The sequence below is a fragment of the Aphis gossypii genome, chromosome 3 (genome assembly GCF_020184175.1).
Source record: "Aphis gossypii isolate Hap1 chromosome 3, ASM2018417v2, whole genome shotgun sequence".
Classification (NCBI taxonomy): domain Eukaryota; kingdom Metazoa; phylum Arthropoda; class Insecta; order Hemiptera; family Aphididae; genus Aphis; species Aphis gossypii.
This window is the reverse complement of record NC_065532.1, coordinates 21,919,034-21,944,974: the sequence shown is the minus strand read 5'-3', so window position 1 is coordinate 21,944,974 and position 25,941 is coordinate 21,919,034. Positions and strand designations below refer to the sequence as shown.

At 28.2% G+C, this 25,941-nt stretch overlaps 3 protein-coding genes and 2 pseudogenes across 3 annotated transcripts; 2 read left to right on the top strand and 3 right to left on the bottom strand.

Annotated features, from left to right (window-relative positions):
- Nucleotides 1–3,754: 3,754 nt before the first annotated feature.
- LOC126551026 (zinc finger MYM-type protein 5-like) lies at nucleotides 3,755–4,936 on the bottom strand. The gene is made up of 3 exons (XM_050203781.1): nucleotides 4,915–4,936; nucleotides 4,814–4,819; nucleotides 3,755–4,485 (listed from the first exon to the last, which is right to left on the bottom strand). The coding sequence occupies exons 1-3, from the start codon at nucleotides 4,934–4,936 to the stop codon at nucleotides 3,914–3,916; spliced, it is 600 nt and encodes a 199-aa protein (XP_050059738.1). The 3' UTR covers nucleotides 3,755–3,913.
- A 2,802-nt stretch (nucleotides 4,937–7,738) lies between these two features.
- LOC126551025 (52 kDa repressor of the inhibitor of the protein kinase-like) lies at nucleotides 7,739–8,719 on the top strand. The gene has a single exon (XM_050203780.1). The coding sequence runs from the start codon at nucleotides 7,739–7,741 to the stop codon at nucleotides 8,717–8,719; it is 981 nt and encodes a 326-aa protein (XP_050059737.1).
- Nucleotides 8,720–10,225: 1,506 nt separating this feature from the next.
- LOC126551024 (uncharacterized) lies at nucleotides 10,226–14,408 on the top strand (annotated as a pseudogene).
- Nucleotides 14,409–14,684: 276 nt separating this feature from the next.
- Nucleotides 14,685–19,538, bottom strand: LOC126551023 (uncharacterized). Its single transcript, XM_050203779.1, has 9 exons — nucleotides 19,224–19,538; nucleotides 18,893–19,058; nucleotides 18,616–18,784; nucleotides 17,228–17,459; nucleotides 17,003–17,158; nucleotides 15,874–16,047; nucleotides 15,653–15,789; nucleotides 15,421–15,589; nucleotides 14,685–15,353 (listed from the first exon to the last, which is right to left on the bottom strand). Exons 1-9 carry the CDS (start codon nucleotides 19,536–19,538, stop codon nucleotides 14,685–14,687), a joined length of 2,187 nt encoding a protein of 728 aa, XP_050059736.1.
- A 556-nt stretch (nucleotides 19,539–20,094) lies between these two features.
- On the bottom strand, nucleotides 20,095–21,852 carry LOC114124773 (uncharacterized; annotated as a pseudogene).
- Nucleotides 21,853–25,941: the final 4,089 nt, after the last annotated feature.

Here is a 25,941-nt window from a genome sequence, read left to right as displayed (position 1 = left end):
ACATTTAGCATTTAAAAATAGAGCACGAGAAGAAATGAATTTAGATAAACAACTAGCAATAAATGAAAACAAATGTTATATGTTTACAATGGACTGTCAAGCTGTTAAGCTATGTCCTACTTTACAAGCTAGTGCACTATATTATTCAATGAAACTTAAAGTACACAATATGACCCTTTACAATATGGTAACAGGGCACTGCAAAAATTATTGGTGGCATGAAGGGGATGGTGACTTAGAAGCTTCAGTATTTGTATCAATTGTTTTATGTCATTTAGAGGAGTATTGTATGAAGGAGAAAAAACCTATAATAATCTATTCTGATGGTTGTGGGTACCAAAATAGAAATAAAATTATGGCTAATGCACTCCTTCATTTTTCTATCAAACACCAAGTTTTTATTGAACAAAAATTTCTTATTAAGGGTCATACTCAAATGACTTGTGATAGTGCACATTGCTTAATTGAAAAAAACCTTAAAGGTAGAGATATTTATTTACCTTCTGATTTTGTCAGAATTACAAAAGAAGCGAGAAAATCCCCATCTTGTTTTGAAGCAACTTTATTAAACTATGACTTTTTTTTAAACTACAAATCGCATCAAGTTTACAACTCCATAAGACCTGGTAGAACAAAAGAAGACCCAGAAGTTAAGGACATAAGAGCTATTCAATATAATCCCGAAAGTCAGCGCATTTTCTATAAATTAATGTTTGATGAACCATATACCATATTGCCTTTAAGCAAAAAATGTGATAAAATTAATCCAGATGTGCAATATGACAAACTGTATAAAAAACCAATCTCTATAAATTTATCAAAATGGCAAGATTTACAGAAACTCAAAACTTTTTTACCACAAGATACTCATCCATTTTATGATAATTTAAATCATTCAGCTACATACAAATCAAGAAACAGTAATACTTAATATTTTATTACCAAACTTTATGAACATTTTTCTAGTTACCTATTTTAAATACCTACTATAATATTAAAATGTAAATGTAATCCTTATTATTTACTAAAGAGATCCGAAGATTGGAATTTTGTTTTAACAATTATATTCATTTTTATTTGTTGTTATTATTATATTTTATTACAACATTTTTATTATAATTCTATTTTATAACCTTTAAATATAATATTTAAGCTTAAGTTGTACCAAATGAATCCAAAGACTGGAATAGAATCTATAAAATATATTGTTACTTTTTTTGTTATTATTTTGTTGAAAATTTGTTACTTAACTATTTTATAAAAGTATTGTTTTAGTTATTTTAAGTATAATATTTAAGATTAATCCTTAAATTGTACCAAAAAAATCCAAAGACTGGAATAGATTCTATAAAATGTATTAATACTTTTTTTTATTATTATTTTGTTAAAACATTGTAACTGTCATAAAAAAGAAGAAATGATAATTCATTTTTTATATTAAAAAACTTCACCAAATATTTTTCCTTCTTTCAATTACGTGGTCTCGACATTATTATTTTATAATAATTCAAGGATTTTTTTTTTATAATAACGTATCTCTAAATTGAAATACCACGTATCTTATTGTGATGTGGCTAATTACACGTAAGTGGATTTTTCAGTGAATAATACAACTTTTTTCACTATTAGTTAAAAAAAACGTTGTAAAACTACTTAGATTAGGTAACAGAATAAATCTTGAATCCGGTCGATTAGGTATAAATTACTAATTAATTTAGTTTATTGTCTCTCCTGAAAAGTAGCGAAAATGAGATACGTGTTGTTGCTGTTAAGGTAGCGATATATTTATTGACACGTTTATATTATTTTTTTCAAATTTCGGTATATCTGAGAGAGGTGTAGGGAAGGCGATGCCATCAAAATTATATTTATCTTCATGTTGCCTGTAATTTTCTCCGACACGATATACCGGCGGCTTCGTCACATGCCTCGCGAGAATCGCCCACTTGAAACAATACCGGTCTACGTTCTGTGGGTTGATAATCGCCCGCTTCCTGTCGATATACGCCGGTAACTCTATATACGATGATTCACCAATCGGAGTATATTTGTATACCGCCAGCAACAGCCCATCGATCGACTCCAAAGTAAAACCGCTACCTCTCCCGCTGTACTCATCTTTCTCTTTCGTCAACTTCATATACGTTATCTCTACAATCGTTCTAATATCACTGTCAGAAAAAAATTCAACCGCCATTGTCTTGAACGCTCTATTCTCCGACGAATTTGCTACGTTCGTCCGGTTATAGGTCGCCTCAAGTTTCAAATTAAATTTAATCGCATAGTGTTGTACGTGCGTTTTCAATAAATTTATTAGCTCAGATGTAAGTGGACGGAGAAAGTCATAATAAATTATTTCATTATTAATATTTTTAGCGTAGTACCAAACTATTTTCCTATTTGCGGACGACGAAATTTCATTAAACCCGGGGGATTTAAATCTAATAAATTCAGCGCTAATAAATAAAACTAACCTGTATCGGCGTCTTGCATTTCATATGCATCCATTGCGAACATACAAATATCATCTTCAGTTAACACGTACGAACCGCCAGCCGGGACATCCGGTACAACAATTTGAGGCGCTATTTGAATCGATCGGTACAGCAAGCAATGGTTTCAAGTGAGCCTGAACGTTAATGATACTTTAGAAAAATTAATAGTTACAAATTAATATTAAATTAAAAGTATTTGTAGTCATTTTTTTTTTTTTAATGCTGACACAATTTGTATTTATTATCAGCGAAATAATACTGTGTAAATTATTTCTGGTTATATTTTAATAATAATTAATAACAACAAAATTACAAAATTTATTGAAAATGAATTTAAAAAACAAACATTTTAAATTTAAAATATAATTAATTAACTAAGTATATTAACTTTTCTTGCTTTCGTTTCAGCAAATTGATTGATTATTTTGTCCATATCTAGGATATTAGCTTGTTCTTTTTCAATGTTTAACAGAGCAATATTGACAAACGATTTTGACCCATTGAATTTCTTAAATAATTCTTAATTAATTTAAGCTTCGAAAACGTACGTTCCGCTGATGCAACCGTTACTGGTAATGTGAGATATATAATACAAGCACTTAATACTTCACTATAAGTGGTACAAAAATCATTTTCTATAATAAACATAGCTAGTTGTTTAATATTTTTAGTTATTTTCAAATTTATTAATTTTTTTATGCATAAAAGTTGTCTGGTGAAATCTGAGCTAATATCGACGTTATAAAAATTGATGAAATCATACGAAGCTTTAATGATATCATCTTCCGTGCTATTAACCAATGAACAAGGATTTAAGAAATCAAAATATTCAATTACCTTTTTTAAACCCTGGAATCGATTATCTAATTGAAAAATTACTGTATCAATGACTGGAAGAAAAACCTTGATTCTTAAATTATCTTCTGAAATATATAATCGACGGTCGCCATCTACTTCATCAAAATATCTTCTTCCAAACTTTAATCTATGTACATGAAATTCCTGAGGAATCCCCCATTTTGTACACATACCTTTGGCTGTTTCCATTAAAGTATGATAATTATTTCTCAATTCTTTAATTGTAGATGTAGCTTGTTTCAAGTTTTCACATGCATTATGTAAATTTGTATCTTTTTTTTGAAGAGACTTAGACACTCCGTGTAAGGGTTTTAAAATTTCTTCCTATAAACAAAGAAAGAAAATAAATTCTACAGATTCTAATTTTTTTTTCAAAGATAAACTCATACTTTTTTCGTCGGTTTTAGAACTTGTTAAGGATATATTTGTTAAAGCTTCCAGTACATCAATAAATCTGACTTTTAATGAATAAATCGATTCATGTCGTGCTTCCCATCTTGTCACACATAACTTTTTCAGAACTTTAGCTTTTATTTTTTTGGCATCAGCTTCGCCAAAAGCTAAAATTGACCATCGTGGAGCACTTGAACTAAAAAAATTAAATATGCTTTGCACAGTTTCATAAAAAGATGTAACTTGTTTTGAACTTTTAGCAGCATCATTCTCCAATAAGCTGCTTCATTTGAGTATTGTTGCTCAGTTAATTTATCAATAGTCTCATTTTTTTCCCAAATACAACGTACTTTAATAGCATCAATATGTTGTATTGATTTTTCATGTAAATCTATCTTAGCTGAGAGACAATGCCAGTTATTAACTCCATTAACCCAGGATGGATTAAAATATGAATAACCACGTTTCGCAAATAGCCAACATGTCTCACAATACACTACATCTAAACCTACTGAATAACACAGCCATTTCCTTGGGACATTTAATCCAGATTTCAATTTCATAAAATAATAGTGTTTAGAAAAACGATATGATTTGCCGTTTTCATGTTCAGTATATGGAAATTGAATTGTTGGTCGGCAAGAACCATATGCTAAGATAAGTCTCTTTAGATTACTGTCTTTGATATTCTCATCAAAATGGTATCGATCAGTTGAGTAATCATTTTTTAAATTAAATTCTAAAAACAAAAATCATATAAATTTAAGTAACAATATAAATTATAATATAATACCTATAATATATTATAGGTAATTATTTGTTATTTAAAATAAAGTTATGTATTTGAGAAAAAAAAATGAACTTTATAATATAATATATCAAATGTGTAAAGTATAAATCTATGTATAATGTATTAGGTACTGTATTACATGTAATATGCAATAACACACTATACCTACTATATTTAAAACTGCTACAAAATTAATATAATGACTTCTCAAATATGCCAGCTGACAAAATGAGCAAATGTATTAAACTAATAATTAATAGGGAATGATTGTACAAACTAAATGCTAATAAATTATTAATTGTTTATAATAATAGGGTTTTTTTTATTTTTATTATTGATAACTGGTTATAAAACATATTTAATTTAATAAATCTGAACAATGATATCTTATAAAAATCATTCAAAATTGTATTATAATTTATATTGAATATAGGGAATATGAGGTATTTCAATATTTCTCGTATACAAATTTTAATTCAAAACACCAGATTGTTTTTTAATAAATAATATCTGGATAAGCTGAATCATTTGAATTACACAAATGACCAATAGTATTTTCAGTTTGTACAATTTCATTTTTATTTTCTTGAACACTACTTTCCAACGCAGTTATCTCACTCGCAGAAGTTGCAGTAGATTTAACAAGAATTGTGCTGTTGTCAATTACTTTTTCAGCTAGAGCAGATTTATTTTGCTTAAAAAAATATTTAAAATAATAATAAATACTAGATTTATTTTTTAATAAATAATACCTGGACAAGCTGAATCATTTGAATTACACAAATAACCAATAGTATTTTCAGTTTGTACAATTTCATTTATATTTTCTTGTACACTACTTTCTAAGGCAATCAACACACTTGAAGAAGTTACTGTAGGTTTAAATAGAACATATATAGAATAGGTAATAGAACATTTTTTTAACAAAAAAAAAAAAATAATAAAAATTGAAGTTACCTATATTTAAATATTGTATACTTGCATAATGCATAATATTATATGATCGAAAACAAAAATATCAATAGGTACCTACCTAAATACCTAATCAGTTAATACTATCAAAAAAAAAATTATTACATGAACATCTGTTTATTTAGATGTATTTGTTTTGAATCATATTTTGTTGTAATTAATTTTGTTTGAAAGTTGACTGAATACCAAAATAATATCATGAAGGAATACCTTTAACATTTTTTTTTTTTTAATTCTGCTCTAATTTATTGCTAAAATAATAATTTGGCCGACCCCAAAGAGTTGGGAGGAAGGCGAAGCTGAAGAAGAAGAACTAAGAAGAATAATAATATATTAGGTAATGTGAATATGTGATTCGTTTTTTGTTTAATATTATTTTTCCATAACTAGATATAGTTTATTAAATTTCCACTGTAGGTAGGTATACTATTAATTATTAGATTTTTTTATCAAGTAAATAAGTAATTCATTTTTTTTTTTTATTCAATAATAACCCTGACAGATATAAATTATTAAGATCAATAAGAATATCAATATTATTTATTTGACTTAATAGTTTATTTTACGCATACTAATAAATTACTTTATTGGTACGTACCGTTTTTGTTGGGTAGAAATCTGTCAAAGATCCTCGTAATTTTTTCAACTCGGCATCTTTTTGAGCTCTTTCTTTTCTTTTTTGACAACCACTTTTTGGTGGCATAATATAATATTTAATTAATTAATTAAAAATTTTAAATTATAACATACGAGGTACTGTGTATCGACGGTTTACAACGTAAGGCATATATTGCACAATGACTAATATCGGTACTTCACAGTTCACGTTTATAACAGACGTAATCAATGTATATCATATATTATACTAATTCATTTTACATGGAATTTAAAAATAACTTCATAGGACCGTAGCCCCTAAGAAAACCGGTATATTTATATATTGTCAACAGTATCATAGACCATAAACGATAGACCGATAGACGTTTCATTTATAAATTGTCATATTACTATATTAGTTATTATTAATATTTTAAATAGCCAGTGTATCTTGATATCTATTAATAATATTTACGGTGAGCATCGGAGTCGGAATTAAATATTGACCACCGCCCGCCACAAATCTGTATGATACCATTGATACCATCGTCTAGTGGCGATTTATTCTCAGAATGTTAACACTGTTAACAGTATTGAGTATTTATACATAATAATATACAGAATATTAAGTAATGGGCAATGGCTGTAGAACTATAGTCTATAAAACATAATACAATATAAATAATATAATAATATAAAATAATACATATTATAGTGTTTAACTTGCGGACTGCACGGTCTGCACCTTAACACACTGTGTCCATATGTATTAATTATTGATTATTATAATTTCATCGGTATCAAAATTAAGTATGGTAAAACTTTTAAATTATCACAGATTTGATTTAATTCTTTAGCATTAAAAACACCCTCCCTGCTCCCAGGTTACGAGTATGATGGGGCCCCTTTGAGTCTTAGGGCCCCGATGCTAGGCATCGCCATCAGCCCCGGTTGTTGCGCCACTGCTGGGTTTGTTAAAAAATATTCAACAGTTTAAATACCTTAGATACATAACTATATGTATTATATATCTATAGTATAGATATGACTAACTAAGTTTTAAGGAGATAATTCGATTACTTTTATTAACTGATAATTATAAAAATAATTAAAAAGTATCAGCATACATGTGATACTTTCAGTGGCGTATATAGAGGGGGGGGCCCTAGGCCCGGGCCCATAGTGAGATATCAGATTCAATCAAAATATTTTACTATGCATTTTGCTTTATATATGCATATAGGTAATCGTATACTATAAAGTATATTACATATTTACATAACCATCGACTATGGCTCGTACAGTCGTACTTCCGTTGTTTTTAAGATATAAAATTGTATATTATTGACTGATACCGTGGACCATGGTCCATGATAGCAATGACCAATCAAATACGATACAACAATAAAAGGCATGACTATTATAAATTATAATATTATTACAATCATGTAACTTACAACTGTGAACCCGTGTTTATATTTATATGGACGTCGATAGTGCATTCTATTTTTAGAAATGGATTTCCATTTTACTGTTGTATTTACATTATTACAAAATGTTATCGATTTATCATGCATTGCTAGAAATTATTTCGTTAGTTGTGCACTTTATAATCTAACAGATCTATTGATTGATGAACTATTGTGATACACAATGGGCTGAGAGACATGAAGCTATTGCATTATTCAAAGATAATATTTTACCTATTATAGCAACATTAGAACAAATAATGTCTGACAATAAAGATGATGGTTCAATAGGTCGCTCATTCCACAAAAAAATCTGTGATTTTGAGTTTATTATTACTCTATTTACTGTTAACAAATTGTTAGCTTTAACGTATCAAGTATCTGTTAATCTCCAAAAGTCTAATATTGATTTATGTACAGCTGTTGAAAGTGTAGAAAATGTTCAATCAGTCATCAGTGAGATGAGATCAATTGCCGATAGTGAATTTAAAGAAGTATTTAAATCTGCTCTTAATGTAGCTAATAACCTCAATGTTACAAAATTGATACCAAGAATTGTCGGTACACAAAATCATAGACAAAACCATTCTACTGATTCTCCAGAAGTGTATTTTAGAATTAGTTTGTTTATTCCATATCTTGATGAGCTATCTATGTCATTATCTAATAGATTTACCAAACATAAAGAAGTTCTTTTAAGTCTTCAACATATTGTACTATTTTATGCGATTAATTCAAGTTATACTAATGTATTACATGCCATTAACTTTTATCAAACTGATTTTGAAGATAACTTTAATCCATCAATTATTGAAGGTGAATGGAGACTATGGAAAAGTAAATGGAAATTATTTTCTTTAGACTCATCGAACAGCATTCCAAAAAATGCTATCGAAGCATTAAAAAAATGTAACAGAAATGAATTTCCCACAATGCATGTTTTGTTAAAAATATTATGCATTATACCTGTTACTACTGCATCGATTGAAAGGAGTTTTTCAACACTAGGTCGACTTAAAACGTTTTTGAGGAATCAACAAGGAAACGTTAGATTGTCAGGCCTTGCATTGATGACAATTCATCGTAACATTCCAATCAATGTAGAAGAAATAGTAAATATGTTTATAAAAAAAATAGAAAAATGAATTTTAACGAATAAATCTGTAAGACTGAATATTAATAAATATGTATTTATAAATTAAAATATCTCTACTTGTATCATTTATGTCATAATTAAAATCACCTGGTCACCTAAAAAATATTGCAGTTGTAGCTATGTATTCTATCATGCTGGTGATAAATTGGCCCCTAGTGAAAATAATTCCTATATACGCCACTGAATACTTTCACATGGAAAACCATAATTAGGTACTTAAGACTTAACTAATAGGACTTAGTGATTCGCTCGATACATCTACTTAACTTTAAAACTTAAGTACTCATTAAAACTTAAAAAAAAATTAATTAATTAATTAATTAATCTAGGTACCTTCAATCGAGGTGACTTGAAACGATTTTGACATACTTTTAGGTATTCCAAACTTAAAAAAAATAGCAATGGGCTACAAAAAATACATAAATGTGTGCTGTTTGTATATGGCTCATGAATAGGATAAGACCTTTCATTTAGTTTTTTGACCAAAATTGGACTTAAAAATAAATAAAAAGTACGTATTAAAAGTCACCTCAATTTTTGGGTGACTTGTTATGTAACAGTTATGAAAATATAATGTGAAATCCAATTCAAATACGTTAGAGTTAACTTGTAACAAAATATATATATATATTTTTTAAATAACACAAGTACATGTAAGTTAAATATATTAATTAAAAAAAAAACGAAATCAAGCTACATTAGTACTTAATTAATATGCCTATATATAAAATATATCTCTTATATACGTATATATATATATATATATATATATATATATATATATATATATATTATATATATATATATATAAAGAAGTGTACATTTTGAATAAATTTTATAACTCAAGATCCACCGATTTCAGGGCATATTAAGATTGATATGTAGATGGTTTCGTTAATGTGATCGATGTATAATATTAATAAATATTATAATAAACTTACTTTATTCTCTATTAATTTGTATTATGTAGTTTTCAAGCAATTTTGTGGTGAAACTATAAAATATTATACACAGCACGTTTTAAATAAAATAAATTGATGTTTATAGATGGACAACAGTCAGGAATGATCATAATGTCATAAATCGCAATGAACATGCTTATCAAACAAAATAATAAAAATAGGTAGTATTATAATATGTCTATAATAATGTAACTATAAGCTATAACAAAGACAGATATTTAATTAATTAAATTCTATTATTAAACATTTTATTGAAATATTAAAAATACGGATTATATATTTTACATTTTTGGATTATCCAAATTAAAATCAACACTAATAATAATAATAATATAGATAAAATAAAATAATTTATATAAATGTAGATTTTATATACTATACTGCAGGAGTGAACAATTTTTTTATGGTCACGATCTACTAAAAATATACTTCACCTTTGAGGATCGACTTCCAAAGAAATTTTTTTTTATTATTGAATAACTATAATTATTAAGAAACATATAGGGTACGTGGCCCTAAAAATAAATTCTAACATGATCTCCAAAATATTCAATGGTGACAATGGGTGTCTAGTAACGGTGACGGTTTGTCAGTGGATATTTTATATTATTATTACTTATTATTAATTTGGTAGAGTCGGTAAGTTGAATTAATATTACATACCAAGTTTTTTAATACCTAACTGCTTAAAATTCAATTATAATTTATAATTTATATTTGATTATCTAGTAGGTAAACTAACGTATACCTATTGCTCAACGTAAACACAATTTTGTGGTTTGATTTAAATCCATTTTCTTAAACATGCATTGTAGTATAACATATTAAAGTGAAAATTAATAGTTAATGATTATATTAATCTGGATTTTATAATAAATATACCTACCCTACAATTAAAAAATAGGTAACGTTCAATAATTGTATATTGCTAAAAATTAATGCTTTATGAGTTATTATGACTATACAATAATATAATATATTAGTATAATAGTATTCTAAGTACCTATATTAAATAAATAGGGAAACTATACTTAATATAATAATTTATTAGGTATATTACATTATATATAGGTATTTAATACAGAACAATATATGATGCTGCAAGTACTATGTGTAACCCAGTAAACATTTCAAATCTATAAGATGTCAATGTTAGGCCTGTATATCTACGAGAAGATAATAATAAAATAGGGAGGGGGGAAATATTATAAGACAAAAACATAACTGTACATAATTGGCTATTCAAATATTGAAGTTATAATGTTTGATAATTGTAAAAAGTCAAAATATCAATTAGGTATATGTAAATATAACTATAATATTGTTGTTTTTTTTTTTTAATGTTAATTTTAAATACCTTATGGACCTATGTGTTAGTTTTGTATTTGTGATTTGTAACTGTGATACTCGCAGTTAAGATAAAATGAGTCTTTTTTGTATTTATGAGAAATTATATAGAAACAGTTAAATATAATAATTTGTGTCCATGATAATGAAAAATATTCATTGAAGTACATGATTTTCGAAAAATCTTCAAAATATGCAATACAAACTAAAAATATACTCTTCTAATCAAAAAATATGTCCTTTAAACACAAAAATGTGAAAATACGCAAAAATATGAACTAAAAAACTTCAAGCTTTTTGTCACAAACATTGTGAAATGTATTGTGTACCTACTTACTCTGCATACGAAAAAGTTAACCAAGAAAAAATATACAAATGCATGAAAGTCCTTGCTCTACCAATAAAGTACCTTACTATTATTAGTTATACTCAAAAATATACATCTATTAGACGTATAATAAATTATGTTATAATCATAATGTTTACGCTTTTACATACATATCTTTAAACACTTGAAAAAAATTACACTGAGAAAAATTGATAATACTGTTGTGTAAGGACTGTGAAAACACGGGGAGAGCAAAGGCAAAGTAAACGCTATAGATGTCTAGAACAGATTGATTGTACATCGGTCGACAACGGAGCAAGTGTCTTATCATTTGCGGTGATAAAGACAAATTAATAGCGTTTTCCACCTAACCGCACTGTCGCACCAAGGTGGCACTGGTACAGTTCACTGATAATCGTTCTAGTGCAGGCTGGTGCAAGTGCAGATGAAACATACAAATTGTTTATCATTTAATTTCTCTTAAAATAGAATTTATATCAATGGTTATTATTTTATTAATACAGATAATACAAATGAAATAATAATTCATTACAAATTTAAACAAAACCATTACAATTTTTAATTTATTTTTACAAATTGTTAAACGAATTTATATATTATAATATATGATGTCGGAATATAATTTAAAAATAACGATCGGTAATAAACCTTTTTTTTTTGTGGTTGATGAATCAGCCATAAATTATTTTCAGCAAACTGGTAAGTATTTTATACTCATAAATTATTAGTCCGGCATAGGCGCAACTATATACTTTAGCATTCCCCAATCTCCAATTCAGCACCCCCTGGTCACTGTTATAAAACAATAAAAATAATGCGACAAAAGAGGGATTTTTTTATTTTATGTAAGATTTTTTTTTTTATTTGACGTTTTTATAAAAAATAAAACCTACCTATATGTGGTTAGTGAGTAGATAGTGACTAGTGAGACAAGTACCTATACAATATAGTCTTAGCATCCCCTTAAATGTAGCTTTAGTTACATATCATAACAAAAAATTAAAGTTCAAGACAATTATGTTGACTGTTAAGTGAAATGTAGATGTTTGAAACTTTAAAATACTACATTGTGGACAATTCACGATTTATTTATCCATAGTAAATATTTGTATTAATAGTAACAACTATAAATTTACTATTAATTCAAATTCTTTAAAGAATTTTATTTTATTTTATAGGTCCAAAAGATTGTTTGGAAACAGTGCTTGACTTTTTAAAAAACTGTTTAGATGATGGATCTGTAAAGTTAAGCATGGATACTATTAAAAATTCCAAAATAAAAGTGACAATTCCTGAAAGGTAAATCAAAAGTTTTGAGTTGTCATATTATTCTCTTTTATTTGGTTATGTATTAGCCTACAACTAAAGTATTCAATGGGTATGTTTTATTATACATTTTAGAAATACTGAGTTCGTTGTTCAACAAGCAATGCCTATTGATTGGGATAATTCAAATGAACATGTAAATATTCTAAAAATGGATAATTCTAAGACATTCGACAACGATTTGACAAATAGCAGGTTTGTGCCTCTTATATAAATTTATTCTCTACCCCCTAAACAATTGCACCTAGAGAAGATAGAATAGGAATTCAATTTGTGAGAGATAGTATTGAAATGGCACCAATTGTAGACAAAATAAGAAAGAATAGGCATTTTATTAATTTAAAATTGTAGGTATATAAGATAATTAAAATTAAAGTTGTGGGATTACGTTTCAACAGTCTTGGGCAATATTTCAAATAAAGTATTTAGAATACTTTTAAAATACTTTTTCTCAAAAAGTATTTCATGCTGTATTTTGAATATATTTGAAAGTATTCCAAATACATGTACCTATGTACATATACAAATACCTATAATCAGGATACTATTTTTATAAAATATTTGAATTCATTTTCTGAATACTAATTTGCATGAATGTTCCGATTATTTACTCCAAATAGTTTTAAAAAGTAAATTACTCAAGACTGAGTTTTAACTACCTACATGGCTACATATAATTCATAAATCATTTTTTACATTTCCTACCTAGGCTGTCTTCTCGTATGTGCTCTACCGACATCATTGTGACTGCAGTATGCGCTCTACTTTGTTGTACCTCTCTATAACTATATTTACTTATTGTAACTGTATTATTTATTCAATAAAAAAAAAATTTCAATTTTAGAAAAAAAAATATTTATTATTTATTATGTAAAACTGTAAAAGTAACCTATTATAATATATCCTTATGTGTTATGATATTATCTACATTATTGATACTTTTTACATTTTTATAATTATAGAAACATTGAGTTTATTACTAAACCACAGGACACTGTAGATTACAATAATTTAAACTCGACTGGCAGCCCAAGTATTTTGGAGGTACCAAATCACACAGAAACGTTGGAACCAAACTTTTCTAATTCAGCGAATGGTAAGAGTACCACGAGTACTTAATATATTTAACAGGGAGTGCAGTATATTAAAATCAATTTTGAACATTTAATAGAACACCAAATTTAATTATTTTTAAGGCAATGGTGTATGGACTGAAGGAATCACTAAATTTATGTTGGAAAAATATTCAAAATTTATGAGTTATGTTGGACCCATGAAAAAATTTAAGAACAAAAAATCTATGTGGATGCAAATAGCTTCTGATATTCAAGAGGAATTTAATGTAGATTTCTCTCATATACAAGTGGAAAACCGTTATAAGACAATTTGTAAAAGAAAAAAGTCCATTATTGACAATAACAAAAGCACAGGGGCATCACGAATGGACGATGAGTATGAAGAAGAATGGAGAGAAATAACTAACAATGATGATAGCATATTGCCAGAAGTGTTACGCAGTGCTAAAACAGTTGTAATTAACAAAAAAGATTGCTTAGAGCCAAAACAAAAAAAAAAAGAAAAAAGACAACAACGAGACCATGTTATTAAATTTTCTTAAGGAAAAGGAAATTGCAAAAGAAAGGCGCCACAATGAAAAAATGGATCTCTTAAAAAGTCTTTTAGGAGATAAATAATATTATATAACCCATGTACATACCATTGATTATTTTTTTTATGTGATATTAAGAGTAAAATATTCAAAAACTATTATATTTTGTTAAAGACTGAGAAAATCTTTATTTATGTTTAATTAGTAATTTTTACAAGGAGTTATTTATGTAATACATTTGTTATTTTTTGTTTGTATTTTTTAAAAACTTTATAATACAATTTAAACATTGTCTGATTTAAAGAAATTAATTGAAAATGATTTATTAGATATCATAATGTATTACTAAAAATGTATTAAATCATTCATCAGAAGTGTAGCACTGAAAATATTGTAAACTATTTTTTAGTGCCTCCCGTTTAGCTTCTCCTTTTTTTCTTAAGACAATGTCGGAGTCGATTGCATAACCATTTGGTTCTGATGTTATTGTTAATAGTATTTCATCATCCAACTCAATATAATCTTCCATATCAATGCATATATTGTGTAATACACAACATGAAATAATAAACTTAGTTATTTTGTTCACATCATGTATATCAACTTGAAGTAGTTGTCTGAACCGTGACTTAAGAAGTCCAAATGAATTTTCAATTAAAACTCTAGTACCACATAATATTTTGTTAAATTTAATTTGGGAGTCTGTTAAGTTTCCATAATTCTTGTATGGTACTAATAGCCAATCTCTTATACTATAAGCACCATCTCCAATAATATGGTATTTATTTTCACATATTAAAGGTAACTCTTTACTAATGTCCGACAGAGCAAATACTCTTGAATCATGGATTTTCCCTGGTGCACCGGTGAATACATCAATAAATTTTTTTTTGTAGTCACATATAGCTTGTAGGGTAATAAATGGCATGTCATGCCTATTGGTATATGTACTTTTAAGTTTGTGAGCAGGAGTTCTTATAGGTATTGAAGACCCGTCAATGCATCCTATTACACCAGGAAGTCCAGAAACCTAAATTTGATACCGATTTAGTAAAAAAAGCTTATGTAAGGCAAAAAAGCTTAATTTATATATTTACTTTTTGAAATTCTTGAGATAATTTAACAGTTCCTTCGTTTAAATTTATAATAGTAGCTGAAATATCAACAAGAAAGTCCATAACTCTGTTGTTGATACGAAATTGTGTGGTCAATCCAACACCAAACCATTCTGACACATCACGTAGGCAACATTTATTTGCAGAAAACCTGAACCATTTTATTTTAATAACTAAAGGATTTAAAATATTATTTTGCTAACTATCAATTTACCATAAAAAGGAAAGTATATGGTTTTCTGATGTGACTGAAGATTCATTTAAATTTTTTCTTGGAAAAAAAATAGATTTTTCAAATTTTTCTATAATATTGTACACAGTAGATCGTTCCACCCTAAAACTACCTTTGAACTAAAAAAAAATTATTATTATAATTGCATTAAGGCCTAAACCTAACATGTACAAAAATAATTATATATATAATAAAGAACTAACTTGTTTATCTGTATAAACATGAACTATGTCCAAAATATAATTTTTAATTTTTGGTATTATTCTTTGTTTTCTGGACATAAAATACTTTATAATTTCATCATCGTCATCACTGTCACTAGAAGAAAGGTAATCCATGATTTTTACAATAGTATGCCTATCCATATTGAGTTCGAACTTCGAAAAACTTATAATATTAATAATTAATAAAAATCTATATTTTTCTTTATAAAACGTTATACCCATACCTGGTACAATAATATTCGTTATCATTTTTATTAAATATCAATGCTGCCATATCAGTACATTTCGTGATAATGATAAGGCGCACGAGCTCCAGGAGCTCGTGCAACTATCACTGCACCGAGTGCAAAAAAATCGCGTAGTGCAGTAACATGGAACATAAAATTAGTAATTTAGTGCACACTGGAATAGCTGGTGAAACATAAAAAAGTGCACTAGTGCAGCTAGTGCAGTCAGGTGGAAAACGCTATAAGCCAGGGCTAGGTAAAATATTAATTGGGTATTTACTATTTACATGATAATTGTGTACATCGCTATAGATTTTTCATTATTTTGGGTATCAATGTATTGGACAGAGTTTCATTACCGATTCTAGAAACTGACCTGCGGGTGTTGACCACAATAGAACGAAAGACCGGCTGGGACAGGCCATTCCGTTAACAATAGAACATGTTATATTATAACGCATACCGTGTTGTCAACAATAATAGTGTTGTTTACGCAGCATTTGACAAAAATTATGATTAATATATTATTTCGAGCTAACTTTTATAGAAGTCTCATAAAAATAGTTGTTATAATAATACCGACATATACCGCTTTGAGAATCGGTATACTCAAAGAATTATAAAATTTGTTTGATTATATAGATTTATTTATTGATAGAAAAGATTATTTAATTAAAATACATCAAGTAGATACGTAAGTATTAAAATAATAAAAACTAAATTTACAGGATTATTCACACTTATTTCGAAACTTAAATCTAATTTCTGTAGAATACTACTACTAATATTTACATCTATATTAAAATCTGAATTCTTTCTATAATAAAATCTTGAGTATCACTCGGGAAGTCGTACTATATTAAAATCATAACTGCATTTACCCTCCATTGTACTTTTAGACGCCGTCTATATTCTACTGGCTCAATTTCTCCCAATCTCCTAAGCCAATACATAAGTTGCATAAATATATAATATTGAGTATGGTTATATGTAATTCTCCTTGATAAACGAAATACATCTTCAAGTGACATCATAACCTATAATAATATTAACGATTTTTCATACCTAATTTTAATATTTTTTATATGTATATATTATAAGCTTACTATGCTCTCGTCTACGGGGATTGAACTATCAGAATAATGATTAGACATTAGCATTCTTAACGCCCTAAATTCTAGATTAATTTGCTGCGACAAAGTCCTTGCACGTACAGCCCAATTCATCATTCTTTCGATAGACGTATGTCTCACCAAGTATTCTTGATAAATTACCCTTATAGTTAGCGCATTTATCGGTGCAATCACATGATTTGTTTCAATCATCACATCAATCACACTATATAAAATAACAAATTAAAAAATAAATTATAAATAAAAATGATATAACTTACTCTTCCTGAAACACTTCGCCGTGGATTGCGATGAACTCAGCTCGTGAAAGTAGGATATCTTCCTCAGATTCTCGTTTCCATATTGGATTAATAATAATCCAAATATAATAACAATATTATTATAAGATTACAGATATATAAAAAAAATGAGTTAATCATATTTTTTATTTAAACTAACTGATAGAAATAAAGTGAAAAATGTAACACAAAAATACTTGTAAAGACTGTAGATAAAATAATCACAAGAAATAATAAATATAAACAAATATTTTATGTAAACGTAATGTCAAATAAAATATTTGTTTCGCTATAAACGTATCTGAATAAATCTAATAGTATACTGTGTTGGTATAAATAATTTGTGTTGCGTTTTATAACACGTCTGGTTTAAAATGCATGTGATTTTAAAAATATATCCCACCTAAAGATTTATACACAATGGCTGCACAGTGAAACCTTTGAAGAATAGATGATGACATACTGAGAATTGTATGTTAGTTGGAGAAACATACGAAATTATTTTCAAATAATATTATTAAATGAAATTTACGGTGGTGGCTCGAATACATGTACAATAATATTGTGTCGGTCGCGTATATGGTGTATATACAATAATATGGTGCGAGTACGGTAATATGATGTGTGTACGGTAAATGGTGAATGTACAATAATATGGTGCATGTACGGTAATATGGTACGTGTACAATAATATGATAAGCGTAATTGATAATTTGATAACCACGGCGGCGGTGTACAAATACGTCACACACGTAGTGGCTGGGTCTGCGGCAGGAGGCGGGGGTACATGATGGTCAGGGGGCGGCGGTGTAAAAATACGTCACACACGTAGTGGATCAGGCGGTGTGGCTCATGCGGAGAGCATACGTCACACACGTAGTGGGCGGAGGGGTCTGCGGGGTTAGTAAGGATCAGCGGCTCAGTAAGGCTCAGGGCTCAGGGGCTTATGTTTCAGAACTGTCCATTTCATACTACTTTAATAATCTAATAGCACAACATAGAATCATAAAATGGTTATACAAAGTAGTTTTTAAACGTCCTCTCAAAAAAATTGGACCTGTGTATATTAGAAAAGTCCTAAACTCGCTAGCTTTCCAGTACTCAAACTCGTCTAATGGTCTTGGTAAGCGATTGAATTCAACAGGCAAAAAAGATTTAATGTTAGATAATTCTTCAGAAATACTTTCAGGGTTTACAAGACGTACTGGTTTTTTACCTTTTACCCAAAAACTTATTAATTTTTTCATAACTCCTAAACAGACATTATGCATATATTCTAATACAACTACAGATGGTATATCAATTGGCAAATCTTCTAAAGGACTTATATCTTTGTGTTAGAATTCATCCTTTTTTTCACGGAATGATTGGTTATTTCTTAAAGGAGCATCCATGTTCAAATATGCCATACGATTGTTTATGAAATCACCTTCAACAGTGCAGGAATTACACTCATGGTACGCATAATGACTTTTAACATTCAAAATAAACGCCTTCGCTGGGGCGTCACATACAATTTGACCGATCTTAAATTTTAATATTTTATCATTTATAGTTATACCATAAGATAAAATATTTTTCATTTCACTCATAAATTGAGTTAAGTATTCATGGCTTGAAGTAGGTTTTTTATACTTACCATGATATAATCCAACAGGGATTACAACTTGTGATAAATGTTTGATATTTACAAAAGAAATAAGTATGGGCCAAAGACTTGATTTTGAACTAGATGTGAGAGGTAAGCCATCAACGTTCATTCCCAATTCAATTATAATGTCTGTATCAAAATTATCAAGATGCATCATTAAAATCTTAGACATCATAAATTCAACACCAAAATGAATATATGACCCTGGATGTATACTTATGATTCTATGGTCCTTTAGTTTTGGCGTTTTAAGTAAAGTTTTAGCAGTTCGGGGTAGATCATGGCCTTCTGATATCAATATCGCTAAAAGTGCGAAAAGTGCATTCACACAGTTATGAGATATATGATATTCCATTATCCATTTATTTAGTTTTAAATCTAAGGAAGTTTTCTCTGCATAGTCAAAATTTTGATCAGAATTAGTTATATATGAAATGCCATTATCTTTAATATTATTGTCACTACTAAATGCTATCCTAGTACTAACAACTAATTGTTCAGACGGTTGCAAAATATTATCAATACTATTTTTTTCTGTATACACCTTTTAATGAAAATTATTCAAATCGTTGAGCATGTGAGGCTGCACGAATGGTTCAGAAATATTTAGAGTCACGTCAGGTGACGGCTGCTCAGTTATTTTACTTTTAACGCACGGTAAAAAATTTCTTTTAGACATTGAATGCATATCCTTTTTTTTCCTTATCTAGTATTAAAACAAATGAATAAGATACTTGGTTATAATAATAACAAATGTATTTAATTATATGCAATATGAACAAATATTATGAACATTACAAAATATACTAAAAAAATCATGTGTTTATGCTTTATACACCGTATTAATTTTAAAAACTACTAAATTTCAGCTATTTTTAAAATAATATTTAAAAAAACTTTAATAAAACAATTCATTTTTTTTCTCGTGATTGCCGAAGACTTCCATTTTTAAACCAGTTTTTTACACTATTCTCAAATTCTAGTTCACTCGCTTTAAAAGTCTTTAAGCAAATATCTGAAAAATAACATATAACCAGGTTAAATTAATTTTGTTTACCGAAGAAAATATAATTGATGGGATACCATTTAAATTTGTTTATTTTTCGAACAAATATTTTGGATATACGACAACTCAAAGTTGTTATATAATATTATTAAAACCATTAAATATATAAATATATTGAATTTTTTTATTTGTTTAGGTAAATAATTTTAAATAAATGTAGTTAAATTACCTTTTATATTTGTAGTTAGTTTTAACTGTTTTAGAGGGTTATTATTCCTAAATTCTGTAACGAGACAAGAACGCACAGGTGCCGCGCTCTTGTGTCGTACGTTAGCGCGATACCATCACGTCAATGCGCCGACGACCTATTAGACACTAACCAGATGGCGTATGTTCCGCCGCCGTCGTTGCGACTCGCTTCTTATTCATCTTATTTATTTTTTTTTATCGACTACATCTCATCTCAACCCATAACCACATGCATCTCTGTTTAGCAAAAAACACCACAAAAAAATAAGAAAATAATTCCCGAACAAATATGGCCCTAGAAAATTATGCAAATGTCAGGAAACACAAATTTAAACTCCGTTGTCAAACAGCTCAACGAAGGCATATAAGACCGTCGACGCTGGCACCAAAACACACACTTCCCGCCTCCGGCCTTTTACTCCGTAACTAGTCGATTACGCTCCGGAAGGTATATACGACCTTCATACGGTGACGTCACATCGACTATACAGTTACCAAAACAACTCAACCACGACGAACTGCAGTGCCCACTTAAGGTTTACTTTAAGTCGGGACCAACACTCAGTTGCACGGGGTTTAATTATATATCTTAGTATATATTTTACAATATACCATTGTAAAATACAAATATATTGAGATATATAATATTTTATATGTACCCAAACTTCCCAGTGGTGTATCACGAAGAAGAAAAATAATCAAGACAACAGTGAGATTCCGAACGAGACCGAGAGACAACAGATCCAAGATCAAATCAGATCAGAGATCCGAGACAGCAGATCCATTCAATCTACAGCACGATCCAAATCAAGACGGTGAATAAAGGACAAAGTTATACAATTTCCCATCCGTGAGTTTTGTTCTTATATCATATCTCATTAAATGAGTGTTTGTTATACTATCCTATCTTTTTATTGTATTTAAAAGACATAAAGTCAAATAATAAAAAAGAAAATAATGTAAATATTTCATATATATATGTAAAGTATTCTTTTAAATAAAAGTTAACGTAATACAAAACCACAAGAGTTCAAATTTCGTTACAATCCGGTCCATGAATATTTCGTGGCTAATTCGTTAGTAAACATTCTGGAAAACACTCTTTTTGTGAAGTTATGGACATTAAGACCACCAATTTAGGTAACAAAATGTATCTAAAAATATATTTAATTGAAGTCAACAGCTGTGTTGTAAAAGTTGTTTTAAAAATGTTACTTACCATTTGTTTTTCAAATGTAGCGTCTAATAGTTTTATTTCAATATTTTGAAGAGCTTCAACAGTTTTGATTGGGAACAAACTAACTATGTTATTTTCATTACTTCTGTTTAATGATACATTGTCATCCATTAATATATCTAATTTCTTATCAATTCGTTTGACATACGCAAGTATGGTAGCAATTTGTTCAACCATATTTTGGTCATTTTGTTCATTTTGCATGTCATTCGCTACAAAAATATGAATTACAATAAATAAAGAATTATGTTAACATGTATATTCACAATATGAACTTATTTTCAATTAGTTAAATATCAAGTAGGTACTTATAAATTGTTACCAAATAACATTTGACAAAATTATTTAGTATTAACATACATACATGGTATACTATTTCTATTTGTATCTAATGATAATATGCCTGGTATTGTTTCTTCTAATATACTGTCATTTACACAATTTAGTGCACCTGAAAATTCAAACAGTCTGATTACATATAGAACACAATCTTAGTTCTTAAAGGACCATCCAACTCAAAAAATCAATTATTATTTTATTACCACAATAAATATAATAGTCTAACTAAGAAAATGATACTACTAAAATTCATTTGCGACTATTCGTTCGCTAGTTACGGAGGTTCTTGACATTGTGCGTGCCGTCACGGATTCATTCGCCGCGGCGGCGGCCAAATATAATACTCGGCAATATTTATCCATTTTTGGTTTAACGTGAAATAACTTCTAATGAATTTATTTTTTTTCGAATGAACTAATCAAATGTATTTAAGAGTATCTCATAATCTTTCTGTTCGTATCATTATTTCACATTTTGGTTTAATCTATTAGAAAAAAATGACACTTAAATCAATTATTTTACGAATTTACCATACATTCATTACAGTAAACGTGTGTAATATTGTTTTGACGATCGTGGCATCGTGTACTTACAGATTTTCCAAGCCTAAACTGGCTATTTTAGTTTTAACTTAACTTGAGCTAATATTAGAAGTGGGTGAAGGCTTGCATAATATTGTTATCTGACTATTCTTACTTAAAATTTAATTGCGGACCGCGGCGGCGACATATAGACTATATAATATTATATATGTAGGCCATTATTATTAATTTGCTAATAATAGTTTTATCTCTAATCTGTTGTAGTATATTATTATGTTATTATAATATAACATAATTATACTTCTCATTTAGTACACTGTACTCGCGTTGTCAACATAGTGTTGTGTTTTGTAATTTTTTATTTAATTATTCAATTTTAATCAGTCGAAATATCATTCTTCCTGTGTTGAATTTAGAGATGTCTGTTACCATTGTCTGTCCTCGGATTGGTGTACGGGTATGACTTTGGTGTAGTGAAAGGCCGTGATTGAACCATATGTTTTGAGTTCAGTGCTTATGGTTCATGGATATAGCTATAAATCTAAAGAACTTTCTCACTCTCTTTTTTTGCTTTTACACTTTTTTTTTACTAAACATTTTTTTTCTTTTTAAAACAAAAAAATAAATTATCCTTATGCTAAAAAATAAAAGTACATATATGATTAATTTATAATATTACACTATTCTATTTCAACCTCTTATTCTCTGAGTTTTAATAATGTCTCGATTCGTTTCCCTCATACAATACAACATTAGTTTTTTTATCGTTAAATGATAATTATATAACTTAGTATTAAAGCGCACCTATATTCCGTATTGATGGATAATATTGTTTGAAATAATATAAGTATTTTCGTTTTGTTTATCATGCATTTCATTATATTTTACATTTTGTTGTGATTGGGTTAATTTCGGGTTTATATCAAATTCTGATTCGTCCGTGTTCTGTTTGTCAATAAATGGCACGTTATTAAAATTTAACATTTCCTTATAATTTTTCCGATTAATTGGTTTTAAACTGTTTATGTGATGAAATTTTGTTTTTTTTATGCTTATCCAGTAATTTTTCTTTGTTTTCGTTAATTACTCTGTTACGATACTCTCTAATATAGGTTCCCCAAACGTCGCAAAAAATTACATCTCCCCCCTCGATCCAGTATGGATGGTTCGAATATTCGTGAGATTTTAACGCTGACTCGGATGTTGACAGATGTTCACAATCCTGACAATATTGAGTGTACCACATAATTGGTTTTTTGTTTATGTAATTATTTTTTATTTCACCGGATTGTTAATGTTACGCTTATCTAATGAGTATTTTTTTTCGTCAAGGCTAGATAATGTTAATTTGTCTAAGTATTGGTTTACATGTTCTATAATAGTCTTTACATCGGGTATAATTGTGTATATGCATGTATTGTGTAAGGTAAGTGGTGATGACTCTTGATTTATTAATGCAGGAGTCCAGCGATTATTTTCATGAATCAGTGCTATCATCGGACGATTTTTTTTCCAGTATATTACAGCGGTGTTTAATACATTGTTAACTGTGTTTTTATATTTTGAAATTATTGTTAAATTTTTATTAAATTGGTCTGCTAAATATGCTAAGTCGTCTTTAGTCTTAAAGTATCCCGATGTTGTATATGGTATATTAATTTTCTTTAGTATTTCTATTGTGGATACCTCTACCCCTTCTTCTCTCAAGCAAACCCGTAGTGCATGTGCACCACAGTCGCTGTCATCGGGTACTTCTTCGATTTTTTTTATATATAATGCATTTAATAGAATATTTTCCCTCAGTGCGTGATTAATATTGTCGGCGAAAAAATAATTCATTTTCATTATTTTTCATTTTGTTGGTGATATCATTATTATTTAATATTGGTTTGTTTATGTCATAAATAGATATTTTTATGCATGTATTTCGAAATATGAACCTCAGCATATTAGAAATAATAGGCCAATCTTTTCCGTCTGTTCCCGCACATATTTTGGGTAATGATAATTTTTTAATTTGTTGTTCTTAGGCAAAATATTCTCAGGTTTTGTAATGTCGCGAATATGTTAACGTATGTTGATTTTTCGTAATAGTAGTTTTTTGTAATCAAATTTAACAGCCATTGTTTTTCCGTTTTAATAACTGCAATTTCCGTTACTCTTTTGTTTTGTAAAATTAAATTATCAATATTATTAAATTTGTTACGAAATTGTAATGCGATACCACGGTTCATCGTTAGGCATTTGCTGACGCAGTGAGCGATAGCGTCACTTGATGTATCGCTAAACAAATCGCCAGTTATTTCCTCGTAGGTATTGTTAAAGTGTTGTGGATTATTATTATGCAATAAGAATTTTTGATATTCATTTAATATTTCGTGGGTGACCTGAGAAACGTGCTGTATTTGGGTTTCATGTTCCATTTTTAATTTTGTTTCGGTACCTTTATAGTTAAATGTAATTAAATTATTTTTTAAATCTAAGATTGTGTTAATTTTTTTCATTATATCTAATCCTATTATTGCGGGTGTGCATAGATTGTTTACTACAATGATTCTGTGGTTTAATACTATCGTTCCTATTTTTATCTGAACCATAGTCGTTCCTAAAATTTTTAGTTTAGTATTATTAAATATAGGTGGTTGGTATGGTTGATTTCTATTATAAAGCATGGCACAATTATTAAAATTAGCTCCCCCTACGTTCTGAAAATTATTGTTTCTATTTTGTGCCTGTCCAATCTTTATTTGACTTATATGGTTTTTTAATAGTTCTATTTCTTTTGTTAATTTCTCTACCTCGTCATTTACCTTATCGTCCGATCTTAATAGATTTGTCACTTCAAGTTTCTCCAAGGTTTTTTTAATGCTTGCGATTGATGTATTATCAGTTAACCTTATTAATTGAAAAGTTTCTTTAGGCAATCCTTCTAATATATATTCACATATTTCCTCTTCCGTCATATTCTTATTTATTTTATAACATATTCCTGTTATGTTAATTATAAACTCTTTGTATGTTTCCCCTTTCATTAGTTTAAGGTTTTGTAATTTTGCCCTTAATAAATGTTTATTTCCTACTATTGTAAACTCTGTTATTAATTCATTTTTGACTTCATTCCATGTTATATTTTCGTTTTTTTTTTATTTTAATTGTTCACAAATTCTTCTGCTGAGTCTTTTAGGCATAATTGTAAAATAATTAATTTGTTTTTATCATCCCACTCGTTTACGACTGATATAAGTTCAAACTTTTTTATGAATTTATCGATGTCTTCGTTTTCTTTTCCCGAGAATATATCAGGTTTGTACATTAATTGATTAAAGGACATTTTTTTTATTTAATTTATTTTTTATAGTTCCCTTTAAAGTTTATACCGTTTTAA